At 35.2% G+C, this 17,114-nt stretch overlaps 2 protein-coding genes across 5 annotated transcripts; both read right to left on the bottom strand.

Moving 5' to 3' along the window:
- Positions 1–6,200: 6,200 nt before the first annotated feature.
- On the bottom strand, positions 6,201–11,134 carry LOC123897526 (condensin complex subunit 2-like). 4 transcript variants are annotated; one of them, XR_006805046.1, is made up of 14 exons: positions 10,744–11,134; positions 10,552–10,656; positions 9,955–10,072; positions 9,529–9,596; positions 9,376–9,436; positions 9,088–9,288; positions 8,704–8,993; positions 8,419–8,563; positions 8,073–8,335; positions 7,952–7,982; positions 7,692–7,831; positions 7,296–7,415; positions 6,729–6,990; positions 6,201–6,478 (listed from the first exon to the last, which is right to left on the bottom strand). XR_006805046.1 is itself a non-coding variant. In XM_045948203.1 (13 exons), the coding sequence occupies exons 1-13, from the start codon at positions 10,996–10,998 to the stop codon at positions 6,799–6,801; spliced, it is 1,989 nt and encodes a 662-aa protein (XP_045804159.1). In that variant the 5' UTR covers positions 10,999–11,134; the 3' UTR covers positions 6,480–6,798. The 4 variants fall into 4 exon arrangements, 2 of the variants coding, with proteins under 2 accessions (XP_045804159.1, XP_045804158.1); XR_006805045.1 differs by having other exon boundaries at positions 6,212–6,478; positions 7,692–7,982; positions 10,744–11,099; XM_045948203.1 differs by lacking the exon at positions 6,201–6,478 and having other exon boundaries at positions 6,480–6,990.
- A 1,462-nt stretch (positions 11,135–12,596) lies between these two features.
- Positions 12,597–15,852, bottom strand: LOC123899408 (uncharacterized membrane protein YuiD-like). The gene is made up of 5 exons (XM_045950520.1): positions 15,580–15,852; positions 14,471–14,627; positions 13,773–13,823; positions 13,574–13,666; positions 12,597–13,109 (listed from the first exon to the last, which is right to left on the bottom strand). Exons 1-5 carry the CDS (start codon positions 15,720–15,722, stop codon positions 13,056–13,058), a joined length of 498 nt encoding a protein of 165 aa, XP_045806476.1. The 5' UTR covers positions 15,723–15,852; the 3' UTR covers positions 12,597–13,055.
- Positions 15,853–17,114: the final 1,262 nt, after the last annotated feature.

Below are 17,114 nucleotides of genomic sequence, written 5' to 3'. Positions count from 1 at the left end.
GTAGCCTAGTAGTAGGGGACACTGCATTATTGAAACTCACTCAAGGTACAACTAGAAGTGGGTGGCGTTTAGCATGGGCAAGTATAGTTTTTTCCCACCATGGTCAAGTTGAGTTTTGACCATTAGATCAAATAAAGAACACCATTTTATTATAGTCACTCAACACTAGATTTTTTTCTCTTACACCATCTTCTACAATCCACCACCATTCTCAAAGTTCTGCAAAAATTTACTGTACACCCCATTTCAATTCTGGTACCACCCTTACCACACCAAATAATTCACATCAACAAACTCAATTTCTTCATCAAACTAGTAAATTGAACCATTAGTGTGTGCTTTTTTATTTTATAAAACTTAATTATATTAGAATTGGTGTCTGTTGTAAACAAGGGGTTTGTATTCTCATTAAATTGATTCCAACAATACAAGCTCTCCTTATATAGGGAGATACACATACACAGGCCTAGCAGACTTGGCCCATTGTCAAGGCAAGCCCACTAGCGCGCGCGCCACAAGGCCAACTATACAATGACTTGGCCTGCAAGCTATGTGACTCTAACATACACTCCCCTAAACTGAACATCCTATACAGTTTACATCAAACAAACACAAAAAACAACATGAATAAGACTGAAAAAACTCAGGACTTAAGCCAAACTTAAGCCAAACTGTGAACATCACAAAGGCCAAGCCTCTCTCTGAACTTGCAAAATGACTCAAGCTTTAAAGCCTTGGTCATAATGTCTGCTATCTGATCTTGAGTGCTGCAATGAATGAGCTTCACCACTCCATCCTTGGTCAAGTCTCTCAGAAAATAGAACCTCACATCAATGTGTTTAGACCTGCCATGCAAAACTGGATTTATAGAAAGCTTGATGGAGGAGCTATTGTCACAATGTATAACAGTACAATCTTGCTGCTGATTCAGTTGCTCAAGGATTCTTCTTAGCCAAATTCCTTGACAGGCACAAGCAGTGGCTGCCACAAATTCTGCTTCAGTAGTTGACAATGTAACAATAGCTTGCTTTTTTGATGACCATGATATAGGGCTTGAGCCAAGCATAAAGACATAACCAGATGTACTTTTCCTATCATCAAAGTCTCCTGCATAATCACTATCAGACCAACCCTGCAACTTCAAAACTTCACCTCTTTTGTACAAAATACCAAGGTTCAGTGTCCCTTTGAGATACCTCATCACTCTTTTTGCAGCCATCAAATGAGCTTCCTTAGGCTTTTCCATGTATCTTGCAATCAAGCAGACTGAAAAGGTAAGATCAGGTCTGGTAGCTAGTAAATACATCAGACAGCCAATTATCTGCCTGTAGTTTGTAGCATCAACAATGGCTCCATCTTGATCTTTTGTCAATTTGTTACCAGGCACTATAGGGTTGTTCACACTATTGCATTGTGCCATGTTAAACCTCATCAAAAGATCTTTTGCATACTTCTGCTGATAAATGAAAATTCCATGATCAGATTGCATAACTTCCACTCCAAGGAAGAACCTCATCCTTCCTAAGTCTGTCATAGAGAACTTTCTTTCCATGGAATGTTTAAATTCTTCAAACATGAGGGCACTACTTCCAGTGAAAATCAAATCATCTACATATATGCTCACAATTAGCACATTTCCCTTTCCATCATATTTCATGAACAATGTGTGTTCATGAGGGCATTTCTCAAAGTTCTCTTCTGTAAAATAGGATTCTATCTTGCTGTACCAAGCCCTTGGTGCTTGCTTAAGACCATACAATGCCTTTTTGAGTTTATACACCTTACCATCTTGTTTATCATAACCTGGAGGTTGATCAACAAACACATTTTCAACTAATTCTCCATGCAAAAATGCACTTTTCACATCAAGTTGGTTCACAGGCCAGCCTTTTGAAGCTGCAACAGCAAGAATTGCTCTAATAGTATCCCATCTAGCAACAGGGGCAAATACCTCATTAAAGTCAACTCCATATTGCTGAGTATATCCTTTGGCCACTAACCTTGCTTTAAGCTTTTCAACCTCTCCATGTTCATTATATTTTGTCTTATAGACCCATTTCACACCAATTTTCTTAACTCCTTTTGGAAGATCTACCAGCTCCCAAGTATTGTTCTTCTCAATGGATTCTATTTCCTGATCCATAGCTTGTTTCCAGCCCTTAACTTTTACTGCCTCATCATAGGAAATTGGGTCTTCATTGTTGCAAAAAGCAGCTAAATTCTGCAATTCCTCTTGACTATTTAAATCTGTGACATAGTCTCTAGTCCAGCCAGGTGGCTTTCTAGTTCTTGGAGGTAATGAAGTCTCTTCTTCATCAGTACTACTATTGTCATCATGATCTTCTTGATCATTCTCTTCACCAGCATGATTTCCATTGTTCACTGAACTAGTTGGCTCATTTGCTCCAACCATTGATTCAGTTACTTCAAGATCAATGCTTTGATAATCTTCTACTACTTTACTTGTGTTCTTCTCATCCCAATTCCAACCTTGATTCTCATCAAACACAACATCTCTACTGATGATAATCTTTTTTTGAATGGGATCATAGAGCTTATAGGCTTTTGACTCTTCACTCACACCTAAAAGAACACACTTAATTCCTTTTGCATCCAGCTTCTTTCTTTTAACATCTGGTACATGCACATACCCTAAACATCCAAACACTTTAAAGAAAGAAACAGAAGGTTTTGTACCTCTCCAAGCTTCCTCAGGTGTCATGTTCTTCACAGACAAGGTAGGGCTTCTGTTGATCACATAAGTAGCCCAAACTACTGCTTCTGGCCAAAACCTCTTAGGTACATTCCTTCCATTTAGCATACTTCTGACTACATTCATCAATGTTCTATTCTTTCTCTCAGAAACTCCATTCTGTTGAGGAGTATAGGCTGTAGTCAATTGCCTTTTGATGCCATACTCACTGCAAAATTCATTAAAAGTATCAGAAAGGAATTCCCCACCTCTATCTGTTCTAAGACACTTAATTGACTGATTTGACTCATTTTCAACTAATGCTTTGAACCTTTTAAACACAGCAAGAGCACTTGACTTCTCTTTTAAAGGATAAGTCCATGTTTTCCTGCTGTAATCATCTGTAAAAGTAATGAAGTATCTACAACCTCCATTAGAAGTGGGTGTGATGGGACCACATATATCTGAATGAACTAATTCAAGCTTCTCAGTGGCTCTCCATGATGATGTTTTAGGGATTGAATCTCTGTGTTGCTTGCTAATCACACAATCACTACACAATTCTTGACTTTCTTGCAGCAGGGGTAATCCATTGACCATATCTTTCTTTGCAAGTGTGTGTAGGCCTTTGAAGCTCAAATGGCCATACCTATGATGCCAAAGAGATCCCTCACTGTCATGAGCTGTTTTCAAGCAGCTTGGAGTGATAACTGGACAAAGTAGAATATACATTCTATTGACTGTCATGGGAGTTGACACAATCAAGCCTCTTTCTTCATGAAATATCTTGCAGGTATCTTTGCTAAAGACAATTGTGAGATTCTTTTGTTGTAGCTGCCCTATGCTTAACAAATTGTTTCTCAGATTTGGTAGATAGTATACATCAGTGATGATACTAATTTTGCCTTGCAAGCTTATTTTCACATTTCCTTTACCCATCACAGACATTGTAGAGTTATCACCAAGCTTAACCGTCTCACGAAACGTATCATCAAAGTCAAATAACCATTCTTTGGTGCCAATCATATGATTGCTACAGCCAGAGTCTAGGAACCAAACCTGATTAGTATTGACATTTGATTGATTCTGAGCCATCATCAACATTTCTTCATGCTCATCAAATTCAGCAAAATTTGCATTTTCCTCCCAAGTTGGACACTCATTCTGATAGTGTCCAAGCTTATGACATCTGTAGCATTCTACAAATTCTTTTGAGGTACTTGCAGCTGATCTACCTCTCCCACGCCCTCTTGAGCTGGTACGACCCCTACCTCTTGAATTTGCAGACCCTCTTCCAAGATTGGAGTTAGACACCTTCAGAGCCTGCTCTTCCTCCTTAACCTTGTGAATCTTCATCCTGCCTTCATGAACAAGTAAACTACTCTGAAGTTCATCAATGGACATGGTGGTAACATCATGTGATTCCTCAATTGAGCATACAACATACTCAAATTTGGAAGTCATTGATCTCAAGATTTTCTCAACAATGTTGCCATCAGTCAATCTTTCACCATGTGATGTCATCTTGTTGGCAATAGCAAGGGTTCTTGCAAAGAACTCTGTGACTGATTCACCCTCTTTCATACAAAGAATCTCAAAATCACGCCTCAATGATTGCAATTGAGCACGTTTCACCTTATTAGAACCTTGATACTTTCTTCTCATAGATTCCCAAATATCTCTAGAAGTGCCTCGTACAAGAATGGTTTCAAGTATGGAGCGATCAATAGATTGAAAGAGGTAGTTCTTTACCTTCAGATCTTTCAATTTACTTTCTTCAGCAGCTTTGATTTGATCTGGTGTAGCATTTGCAGGAGCTACCACAACTCCATTCTCAATCAAACTCCAATATTCTTTCGAACGCAGTAGATTTTCCATCAATTCGGCCCAATGATCATAGAAACCGTCGAATTTAGGAATGGAAGGAGGCATAAACGAAGGGTGATCCGCCATGGATGAAGCTTAGAGAGCAAGAATCGAAGAAAAAATGAGGAAGAAGAGTAACAGAAAACGGTTGCACCGTTGTAACAAACTGTAACAAACTTTTTGAACAAACAAGTCTTAGTGAAAGGCTCCTTGATACCAAATGTTGTAAACAAGGGGTTTGTATTCTCATTAAATTGATTCCAACAATACAAGCTCTCCTTATATAGGGAGATACACATACACAGGCCTAGCAGACTTGGCCCATTGTCAAGGCAAGCCCACTAGCGCGCGCGCCACAAGGCCAACTATACAATGACTTGGCCTGCAAGCTATGTGACTCTAACAGTGTCTTTATACTAAGAATGAAGAGAAAATAAATAGTAGATATAAGTAAATTGTTGGACACATAAATCTTTAAATTTTAAAACCACAGTAGATCCGAAAAAGTTATATTTTTGTGGTTCATTTTTTCCAATGAAATCAGATTTTAGATCTGAAATGAAAACAAAACTCCATGGTTTTTTTTTATTTAAACAATGAAAACTCCATTGTTCTAGTAGCTTTTTGCCTGCAAAAGAAATTAGTGTCTCAAATTTCAGATTCCAGTTCTCAAGAAAACATCCTCAAATACTCTTTCTCAAAACAACCGAACTAAATAGTAGTACCACATTAATCTTTCAGAAAAATTAAATTAGTTGTGTTGTTTGGGAGAGAATTGCGATTTTGAGAATGAAGATAATATGAGAAAAGATATAATGTGGACATAGTATAATAGAATCTATAATCTCACATGATCTAACGGTGAAAATATAACTGGACCATGGTGGGGAGAAATTATACTTGCCCATGCTAAACGCCACCTTAGAAGTGTCCATGAACCAGGACCAAGACCAGGACCATGTTGAGAGAGATCATACTCATTAGAGCAATAAACGTTTTTGGCATTACACTATGCCTTCTTTCTCACCACATGTATATGGATTATTACACGTTTATTAGGATTTAGGAGAGAAAGGAATTCTATGGAGATCACACTTCAAAATGGTTCAGTTTTGCACTAGTTTGGTATTGGTTATAAATTTCCTTATTTACCTTATTTGTATCATAGTTCAATTATTGTACTATTTTCTGTTTGTTTCTTTTTCTTTTAGTACATTTTTCTCACTTTTTTTTAAAAAAAAACTTGGTATCCGGCCCTAGGACCGACTAATCCAAGAGGGTCAATCCCACCATTCAATTGGGGACCCCATTTAAAGTCAGAGTATTTTTGCTCTATATGGACTAGCCCACCGAAATTGACACCAGAGGGAATCGAAACTGAAACCTTGAAAGGAGCATACTCCAAGGACTCAATCCAACACTACTAGACCAACGCCAAGTGGGTTACATTTCCTACAATATTGATGGATTTATTTATTTTCTATTTTAAAATTAACGGGGGAACTACATTATTGAAACTCAAGGGAAAGACAAACAAGTCCATGCCTCTCCATGGACCACATTGAAGGGTGATATACTCGTGAAGGAAACAAACGTTTTGGCCTTATACACTATATACTGTATATAATAGTACTATGTTTTTTTCTCTCCACATGCCGTGCCTATATATATATATGTGGATGTGGATTATTACACATTTAATTTAAGCCTCATCTTTTTTATATAAAAGAAAAAAGTTAAGCCAGAGTTACACATTTAAAATTAAGCCTTAGTTTATTACAGTCTGATCTTACCTGATCAAAATCGACGTGGTCGGTGGTTCAAATAAAATTAAGCCATACGATCTGATCTTACATTTAAAATTAAGCCTTGTTTTATACGGTATCCGCCATACGATATCAACTTTGTATCCAAATAACTCTGAAATAAACATAGACTTGTTCATGGACCATGGACTATATAATGGTACAAAATATCATAGTATCTCTTTACCAAATACTCTATCTCTCAAGACATATTATATCAGTTCAAAAAAAGAGTTACTGTACATGGACTAATTTTCATCCTACAAATGCTTTAGATGTTTACTAATGAGATCTTGCCTATGAACAAAAGTTAGGTGGAATTTGTGCAAAGAAATAAAGCCAGTTAACTGCACATAAAAACTTACCAAAATATTTCCTACTTACTGAAATGAAGCTGTGAGTGTCTAAACTGCTCCACTTTTAGAGGTAACAACATCAGTTAGGCATATATATGTGAAGATCATCCAAGTTTGGGCAGCTTTGGATGCTCAACTCTTTCTCATTAGCCAAATGCAAGAGGCATATGAAACACAAATGTGGAGATATGTCAGTAACAGTTGCAGCAGCATTGCATTCACTAGGAAAGTTGGCCAATATATGCCTGAAAGACGCCATTTCTTTCTCACCCTTTAGAATGAAGAAATGTTCATAAAAACGGTTAGAAAATGCTGCTCAACTTCAACGAGCAAAAAATAAAAATGATTGGCAACCCATGTAGAACTGGTAGCGAAAATACAGCACCACAGTTGAAGAGTCATTGCCATAGAGAAGAAAGTTGAAATACTATAGCATGTAATAAAAAAAATACAGCAGCAACCATTTTATTTTAGTGAGGCTGCTAAGGGAATGATACTTTTGAATGTTTATGACTAAGGCAAGGAATATATGGTATAAGCCAGAGCCTTGCAAGAAATTTTGAAACTATAGCATACCTGTAAAGGAAGTTGAACGGATTCTTGAATTTCTTGAATACAGTTCCAAAGAGTAAATTTCAGTGCCTGAACATCAACTTGTTTGGACGTTTTGTCATATTGAACTTCAATTTTGTTGATCTGTGGTATTTTGAAATATTCAAACTTAAGACATAACTCCAATGGCATTACCTTTTGGGAAAATTGTGTATTGAAATTAAAATTAATGATGAGGAATATATATATCTTCATGAAAGATTTCATCTGCATGCATATGATACCCAAAATAATGATATATAAGCTTGATGAGGAATATGTTTTCATGAAAGATATTATCCTTTCATCAGCATGCATATACTCAAAATAATCATATATCAAGAGAAATAGCGTAACTATTCAATAGTGTCTTAAACCCACCTGACGAGGCGGAGAAATAAGTGTGCTTGAGTCATCCATATCACTATGTGCACCATCATACTCACCATCACAAACACTTCCATTATCCCATGAATTGAATGGTTCATTGTTATTGCATTGCTCAGTCGATCCATCTGCATCTGTGGTATAAGTGCAATATAGTAATACATGAAAACACACTAAAATGTTATTTATATTGATAGACATTGAATTGGAGGATATAAAGAATGAAATGTTGCGATCACAATAGCACATATTACCTGAGAACTTTCTCGTCCTCCTCCCAATACACTAAAAAAAAAAAGGAAGAGAAACAAATAAATATTAATCTGGATAGAGACAGTCGAAATTGAAACTAACTTATATAACTAAAGAACATACCTTAACATTAGGCAAAAGAAATAACTTGACAAGATCCTCTGGCTCATAGTGGCAGTCCTCTGGGAGTTTTGTAACACAAACGGGTCTATTTTTAGGGAGTAATAACGATTTATGATTCTTGGGAGGAGCAAAGATATCTGGAAGTGTTTTTCCAAGAAAATTTGTGAAATTTAAATCAACTTCGATCTGTCTCATAGTCCTTGACCGCCTAGTTTTGAGGGTTGACCCATCTTCAGAAGAACAATGAACTTCTGACTCTGAACCTAAAACATTTTCTAAATCAATTAACAGGCTGAACTTCCAAATGCATATGACCATTAGTATATTACAAACGCCTAAATCCCACCTTTAGTTTTTCGGTACTGCCAATGATCTGGACCTGCCCACGCATTTTTCTTTGACCTAAAACCCAGACTAGCAAATAGACACTCATCAACATTTCCAAATATTTCATCCATTTCAGGGTCTTGGGAAGGAAAAGGTTCTTTCTCCTACAGTATTATAAAAGGTCCACCAAGCACTTAGTAAAAAATTATATATCTCTTTTAAAACATCTTTCAAGAAGGCATGGACATTTTAGGACTAATAGATACAAAACCTGAGGCCATTCAAAAAAAAAAAGATACAAAACCTGAGGATAACTTGAAAAATTTGGGTCTACATCATTAGAGCCCAGTTCAGCAACAAATGTTTGGTTGTCATGTTCATAAGGCCAACTTGGGAAGTTCTCGTGGTCTTCTTCTGATTCAGCCCCACCTTCACAATCAATAGCTGCATCAAACTCTTCTGCTGAATTTTGGCCATGAAATTGAAAATCGGAGGGCCTTCTATTATTTTCATCAAATTGATTTACTATCACCCTGAGAGTTGGAGAAATTGCATCCTTAATATCCATGTCCATTACCATCTGTTCAACACAATCTATAAAGAAGACAAAGGTGAGCCCCTGAGCCTTATTAAATGCTTTACTTGAAATGTGGCAACGGTTTCGCCTCAGCTTTAAAAAGTAACATACCTTGTGCAAAAGAAAGATCAATTACATCTGAAATATCATGTTCATTTTGACTAGCTACATACGTCCCTGGCACATCTAGTGAATCAAAGAGCACCCTACATCTACCATATACACCGAGGTTATTCATCAAAAGACCTTTAGCTCCCCCTTCATCAAATTTTGCTGATGTTTGGCGATAGAGGGGATCCACAGCAAATGCAACTGAAAAAGATAACTACATGATCAGAACTAATAAATCTCAATCCCACACCATGAACAAATAACAAATAGAATGAGATTTGAGATCACCATCAAACTTCTTTACATTAAGAACCTCAAAAGATGATTCCAATGTTGACAAAGGTGACAACTGCATGAACAATCACGACTTAGCCACTTAGAACTTATCAATAAATATAAAGTTTGATCATTCAGGCCAGTCCAAAGATCAAAAGAACTGACTTTTTTTACGATTCCCTTCTTGCTATCTTCTTGCCCACCTTCAGCATTAGCACTCTCTAGAGTAGTGTCTGAACATCATGACATCATTAGAAGTTAGAGCAAGTACAGAATAAAATGTTATAATACCAACATTAATGTATTGCTGGGAAACAATTCCAATCTAATAAGAGTGCATATTTCCATTATAATGCAAACATCTACATTTGTGGATAGTCCTCTTTGTTATAAAAATTTATTTGAGAGAAAAAGAGAGAAGAAAAACTGTTGATATAACTGTCGAAAAATTTATTTGACTAAAAATTTGTTTCTACTGTTACTGTAGAATGCATAATCTCCCATCCACCTCCAACCAAAGGACAAGGTATACGAAGGATGAAATAAGTTCATAAAATACTAGACTTGATAAAAGGGTATGCTCGTTCTAACCTTGCTCCGTTTCATAGCCTGCCCTATTCATTCTAGCAAGAACTTTATATGCCTCGGAATACACCGAATCCACCCTTAATGAATAAATTTTGACTCCAGCTTCAAGGGTGCAGCTTGCCTACCCGAATAAGAAATCAATGAATATTACATTACATTATATACATGTAAATAAATTTAATTTTAGTACCACAGCTGTCTGATGATTGACCCTATAATTTATCCCATCAGTACAATTATAAACAAAAACTTTATTTAAAAAATCTAGCTACGAACCATAGACACCGACACATGTCATACACCGAACAAACATGTTTTCAATCAGAAGTGTCGGTACCACATAGAAATATTCCAGTTTTTAAGTGGTTTTAAAATCAATGGGAGATTTAAGCCACTAGGTTTGGTCTAGTGGTGAGTGGTTTGGGCGTTATAGGTCCTGGGTTCGAATCCCAGCTCATTGTAAACCAAAAAAAAAAATCAATGAGAGATTTATAATTGCAAGTAACTCTACATAAAGAAACACCATGAACAAAAACATAAATACCAAAAAAATAGGCAAAAATTAATGAAATCTTAACCCATAAAATCAACTTAACTTACCATTTGAAAATTAGTTTCCGCGTCATTACTATCATCGTCAGCCCTAATAATATCAGTAAGATGATCAATCAAATCCAAATCCCATGTATTTTTCTGATTAATTTTCTGCACAAAAAAAGAAATAACGGTGAGAAACAAAACAAGTAAAACAAAACAATAACTACAATGTGGTGGTGATTAACTGATTATTACATTTTCTGAAGCAAGCTTAATGCAATTTCGGAATAACTCGAGAATCTGCTGCTTGTTGAGAACAGGATCCGAATCGGCGGGTTGAGGTTTGAAGTTAACGGCACAGGAAGTACGGCGGATAGCGGCAACACGAGCAGCACGAGCAGCGGCGCGTTCGAGTTGGTCGTCGTTGGAGCCGACGAAGAAATTTGTTGTGGAGATGGGAAGCTTCTTTTTGTGAACAGTTGTTGGATTAGGGCTTAGGAATTCCGCCATTGATAACTAGTGTTTGGTACTTCTTACTTCTTAGGAATGAATTGTTGCAGGAATCGATTATTTTCCCTCCATTTGCTTTGTGATTTGAAAATGATACACTAGACTAGACGAGAGAGAGAGAGCACCGGTGGTTCGTGGTGTATAAATGAGAATTTATTAGAATTTAAATGCATGTCAAACTCTCTTAAGAATTTTAACATTGTTATATGTTTAATTCAAGTCAAAAATCAAACTCAAATTTGGGTTAAATTATAAGAAACTCACGTCATTTCATTTAAATTGATGAATTCAACGCACTAGATTATAGCGAGACATACTCACTATATTGGCTTCATGAAATATTGGATTTAGCATAATGGAATAGACTCTCACAACGTCTCGAGTAGAATTAACAATTTTGACATTTTGTCGATTGAACGAAGACTTACAGATAAATAAACACTCATTTTATCAACAAAAAAAAAAATTAACACTCATTTTACTCTTTAAAAAATTTGAACTCAATTTACATTGGATTTAGCATTACGAAATAGACTCTCACAACGATAGAATTAATTTTAGTGGAGGGAAATTAGAAAACTTTAGAATAAATAAAAAATAAAAACTAAATTCTAATTATTGAAGAAAAAAACTTAAATAAAAGGACTTGTAATTATTGAAGAAAAATAATTGGGACAGTGTAATCCCTAAAGAGGAGATCAACCTTCCTCTAACTTGTTTGTTTTATGACGATGCAGATGAGACCATTCTTCAGGGTGCTCTTTACTTGAGAGCTATTGACATCTAATCATATTTTGGTATTCTGGACATTCATATGATTTTGGTCAACGATTTGATGAAGGTACTGTATTTGTTTACTCCGTATATTGATTACTTGTTTCTTACATTAATTCCCTCCACATTGGTCTAACTTGTCACCAAGGAATTCAAAGACACTAACATTATGCAAATGAAATGCAAACAAGGTGAAGATTATTCGAGATCAGATAAAGAATGATTCGATTATTTCTATTAATCATAAGTTTTGGGAACGGAATGATTGCGTGTGTTGATATTTTGCAAATTTGAGAATTGACATTTGAGCATACTGATCATTTCAGACTGAAGATTGAGAAGGAGAGCATCTTATTTTCAATTTCCGGTGACAATTACGTAAACTGTGGAGCAGACCAAAATCTCTCAAACCTGCAAGGTAAAATCCAATTTATAAAAGTAGGCGGCTTTTATTATGCAAAAGTTGATCAAGTGGTGCACAGTGCACCATTTATCAATAATTCTATAACGAATAGGAATTTTACAAAATCTACCGTTTGATAAAAATTTTATATCATATAGACCATTCATATAAATTTTTAAAAAAATTGAAAATTATCTTGATGAGTCTCAATAACATATCAAATGATTTTCAATTTTTAAAAAAATTTATATGGATGATCTATACGATATAAATTTTCTATCCAACGATAAATTTTATAAAATTCGTATTCGTTATAGAGTTATCGACAACTTGTACACCATGCACCACTTGTCCAACTCTTTCATTTTAGCCAAAGCTATGAAAGTATTATGAAAATTATACCATCTATTATCACAAAATCTGAGACAACAAATGAAATGATAATCACATTAAAAAAAAAGTGTAATTAGATAAAACATGACGGTCAATGTTTTTGACAGGTCACAACTTGAGAAACACACATTAATCTACTAATGGATGAAAATGAAATGCCAGCCACAAGTTGTGGAAAACAAGTCAAATAAAGGACACTATTGTCTCAAATCGTGTTCAATCATCAACAATTAATTAAGACAGTTAATAAACAAATCCATTATTGTGCACAGGAGAAGTCTGAATGCCCGAAATTGGAGACAATGGATCTCCCAGCACCATGGAGAACCCTCAACATAATTTATCGTTTACTCGCTTGCATGCTTTCCACAAAAGCAAGCCTTTTACGCCATTTCCATGATGCACTCCTTTTCGTCGTGCACAACCACTTGTGACAAGGTAGATAATTAGTATTAGTATATCATTCACATAGCATTGCATCTTAACTTTATTTCCTCATTAAAAATGCTATAAGGCACCCCAGTAAGCCACCGGCAACAACCTGTGCAAAAGATAATAGTAGTCAATGATACTTCGAAATTATTACAATAGGAATTTAACATTCAGATACAGGGAGCTCAACCTTGAGACAAAGTAATAGTTCTTAAAATATGATTCCCTTATCCAGAACTTTAGACGTGAGAGATTAAGGTACTGTTAATCTAATATTGCAATGCATGGAACCTAATTCATGTAAATAATTATGTTGGTAATTGGACTTTGAAAGATGAGGCCTACAACTATGGAGTTTGGAGTTTGGCCACACATAGTATATGGCATTGCAAGAGCTTCTGGAGAACCTCTGCTCATTCAGATAATATACTCCAAAGTCCAAACAACAGTGTGTATTACTTGTATAACTTGTTAATGAAAATTGAATCAAATTGTGTTGGTCACCAAAGATGACAGGGTACTAGACATCTATCAGAACAATCGTTGAAATAAGCAGAAAAAGGCACACCATACCTGAAGTGGAGTATGACCAAGTGAATCACGCAGTGGTCTGACATTGGACAGTGGATGTTCTGGAGGTAATTCACACACAATTTGATTAAGCAACTGCAATGTGACAGAAAGCAACATATAAAATGAGCGTGTGTATATATAAAGCAAGGGGGAAAAGTAAAGCAAGTCGATAACACTACCACCAAGCAAACGAACTTACTTCTGCTTGTCGGCCTGCATGAAGTCTAACTCCTGAGGCATCATACATTACCTATAAAAGTAACACAATCTAATTTTGTCACTCTACTATGTTAAGAATATCAAAATTCAACTCAATAAACCCCAAGTACCAGGAAAAACATTTATTTTTTCCAGGCTCTAAACAAATACCATTTTAACCAGAAAATAGCAGCAAAAATAAGGAAGCTCAACTCATTAGTCAAATACTTCTTATGAATTTCTATTGAAGAAATAATTATAAAGAAAATAATAATCAACACATTGTAACATCTTCCTATTAGTAGTGTGGTTTACATGACACAAAAAGGTGTTATTTAAATATGAACTCAAAATTCGTAGACTACAAGCTACCATATAAAAGAAATAGTTGATTGCAAACACATACAGTGCAATTTCTAATACTCTATCAATGGAAGCATTGTGACAATCGTCATGGAAATGCTGAATATGCTAATGAAATTATCTTAAGCAAGTATAAAATATTTAGGAATTAGAGCGTCCAAGGTCTTAAAAAAACATAGATTCACTGCACACCAAATCAGACATAAAAACCAGAAAAATGAAAACCATGAATGAACTTTCGGTGAAAGTGAAATAAGTTGCAAGTCAAAACTAATCAAGAACAGAGCACTATATTTTATCATAAATGAATGGATGGAAGATGGATAGAATACATACAATACATGCCAAGATGACGGCGATAGCAAATACAGATGATGCAGTCCCTTCTTGGAAACCTATAGCCACAGCCAAAGCAGACACAGTCGCAGAATGTGATGAAGGCATTCCACCCGAATCAAGCAACCTTTTAGAATCCCATCTCTTTTCCTTATACCTGAGTATCTAGGAGAAAAGTTTGGGAAAAAGATTAAGCTCACATTTCCAATTCCAATCTCACACAGTAGTGCATAACAAAATTGTCCAGTTCTAGAAACGAAACACAGTTTTAGGGTCTGTTTGGGTTTTGTTTTCATTTTCTAATTCCATTCTCTGTATTTAGTTTGAATTACAAAAATAACACACTGCTTTCACTTTTAATCCTGTTTTTAATAAGTGAGAAATAGTTTAAACAAATTTCACTTCTTCCTGAACATGGAGGCAAAATTCTACCAGAGAGCAACAAAAAAGAAAAGGTCAAAATCAACTTTACACCTCAATGATCAATAATAGCTGCTCCAAACATGGAATCAGGCTAAATTGTAGAGACAAAAATCAAGTATAGAGGCAAAATCAATTCTACTAGTACACTTGTGAACAGACAAACATGTCAAAATCAATTCTACACCTCTAGAATCAATTTTGTCTCCTCCACAAGTGGAACCAAATTGTTGATTTTGAATTAATTGATTCTCTAAAATTGTTTCTAGCTAAAATCAAGTTGAAGGTAAAATGATTTATATCTGGATGCATTTATGTAAAAGTGAGTTGAACAAATTCTAGAATCAGAAGCTACCGTTTCTAACTTGGAGTAAAATCAATTTTAGAGGCAAAATTAAATTCTACCCTAAACTGATCAAAATCAATTCTAAACCTCTAGAATATGGAAACAAACAATTACAAACATACACAGAGGCAAATACTCGAATCATGTAAACGAATAACACTTAACGATATAGAAATCAAGTCATAAACCGCATAAAATAATCTCCCAAGTACTCTCAAAATTAACCTAATCAAACGGATAATTGAGATCTATTTTAGTTTATCCCTAATTAACCGTAAATTGCATAATTGAGAAACTGGAAAACAGAAAATTGAAATCGTAAACGTGTGAATTTGGAACGCACCAGGTGGTGAAGATCTTGAGAAACTGAGCGAGAGCGAAAGAGAGAAAAGCCGAGAGTATAGGAAGATTGGAAGGAAGTATTGAAGGGGATAACGATGAAGCCGTGCTTGCCGTTACATCTGCCGTTGTCATGACCTCGTCCATCACGAATGAATGAATGTGAAAATGTTAACTTGTTGGTTGATTGAACTCACCAACACTCTATCTTCGTCTTCCTCTTTCTCCAACTGCTTCTCTCTTCTCTTTCTCTTGCAAGTTGTTGTATTAATAAATGATCATTTATTCATTTACTAAGTATTTTAATTCAACAATTCAAAGGCCAAACAGTGTTTGCGATGCGTGGATAAATTGGTTATGTTAAAAAAAAATATATAAATATGAAAAATAGTTGATGCAAGATTTTAGATTTAGCACTTGTAAAATTATTTTTTTATTTTTTTTAAGTAATCTAGCGACTACAATGCAATGTCCCTGACGATTTTTTTATAAACAAAGTTAGTTGTTAGTATTACAATGTTATGTTAGTCTTTTTCTCTTTTTGTCAGAACTTGAATCATGGACCTCTTGCTCTATAACATTTAGCTCAACTAACTTAAACAGCTGAGCTACTCATCTCACCCATGTTCCTATCAATCGAATTAAGAATTACTGTTCGAAAGCAGTCTGTAATGTCCTACCAACTGAGCTATGTTCACGAAACTTTTTTATTTTATTTTATTTGGTCAGATAGCCTAGTGGCTAGAATTTCACACCTTTAAATGTGGAGAAGTGTGAAATCCGGGGTTCGAACCCCAGCCACTCCAATAATATCTCTAGTAGCTACTATTTGAGCTACACTTATGGGACTGTAACGTTTTTATTTTAGTCTTTGTAAATATATAATGTTTTGTTTTTGGTTCCTGATGTTCTATTTTAGTCCTCGCAAACTAGATTCATGTTAAAACTAATCATTTTAATATTTATTGTAGTGATTAATGTAAATAATTAAAACGAATTATGTCATTGAAAAAGAAAATTAGAAACCCTAAAACATATGTCATTTGAACAAATCCATAAAAAATCAGTCTATGAAATTAATTTCAAACATTGGCATACAAAACCTTTAAACAAAAAAAAAAGAGAGAGAATCATGGTCCAAACTATTTGGTTGATAAGTTATTTAACAATTAAATTGTCCCTTTTAAAACTTAAATTTAAGTATGGTATTATTACTGTTGATATTCACAACAATATTGTAACATGGTCACCATTTAACTTTGTTCCTATTTCTGATATTGTTGCGGGTGTTTATGATCCAGACTATTTGGTTGATAAAAGATGTTCATCATATATCACTATTAAAGTTGGGGGTTGTGCATCTTTAAAGGTGGAATTTCAAGCCACTAGGCTACCTGACCAAAAAAAAAAAAAAAGTTGGGGGTTGTGTTTTTATTTGGTAGTATAGGCTGCCTCATACACTTTTGTGGCACGTAGGTTCCAACGTTAGGTGTTATTATAGGACAATATATTGAGAAATAGTGGGATATGTGGTATAAA

Source organism: Trifolium pratense, linkage group LG7, assembly GCF_020283565.1.
Source record: "Trifolium pratense cultivar HEN17-A07 linkage group LG7, ARS_RC_1.1, whole genome shotgun sequence".
Classification (NCBI taxonomy): Eukaryota; Viridiplantae; Streptophyta; class Magnoliopsida; order Fabales; family Fabaceae; genus Trifolium; species Trifolium pratense.
The sequence above is the reverse complement of the archived record's forward strand: the minus strand, read 5'-3'. Positions and strand labels throughout refer to the sequence as shown.

Coding starts and splice junctions, on each gene's coding strand:
- LOC123897526 (XM_045948202.1), bottom strand. CDS start 10,998: ATGGCGGAATTCCTAAGCCCTAATCCAACAACTGTTCACAAAAAGAAG. Junction 9,437..9,528: donor AGAAGGGAATCGTAAAAAAA/GTCAGTTCTTTT, acceptor TTGTTCATGCAG/TTGTCACCTTTGTCAACATT. Junction 7,416..7,691: donor TTATTTCTCCGCCTCGTCAG/GTGGGTTTAAGA, acceptor AAAATACCACAG/ATCAACAAAATTGAAGTTCA.
- LOC123899408 (XM_045950520.1), bottom strand. CDS start 15,722: ATGGACGAGGTCATGACAACGGCAGATGTAACGGCAAGCACGGCTTCA. Junction 13,824..14,470: donor CCGTCATCTTGGCATGTATT/GTATGTATTCTA, acceptor TTACTTTTATAG/GTAATGTATGATGCCTCAGG. Junction 13,110..13,573: donor TTGGTCATACTCCACTTCAG/GTATGGTGTGCC, acceptor TCTTTTGCACAG/GTTGTTGCCGGTGGCTTACT.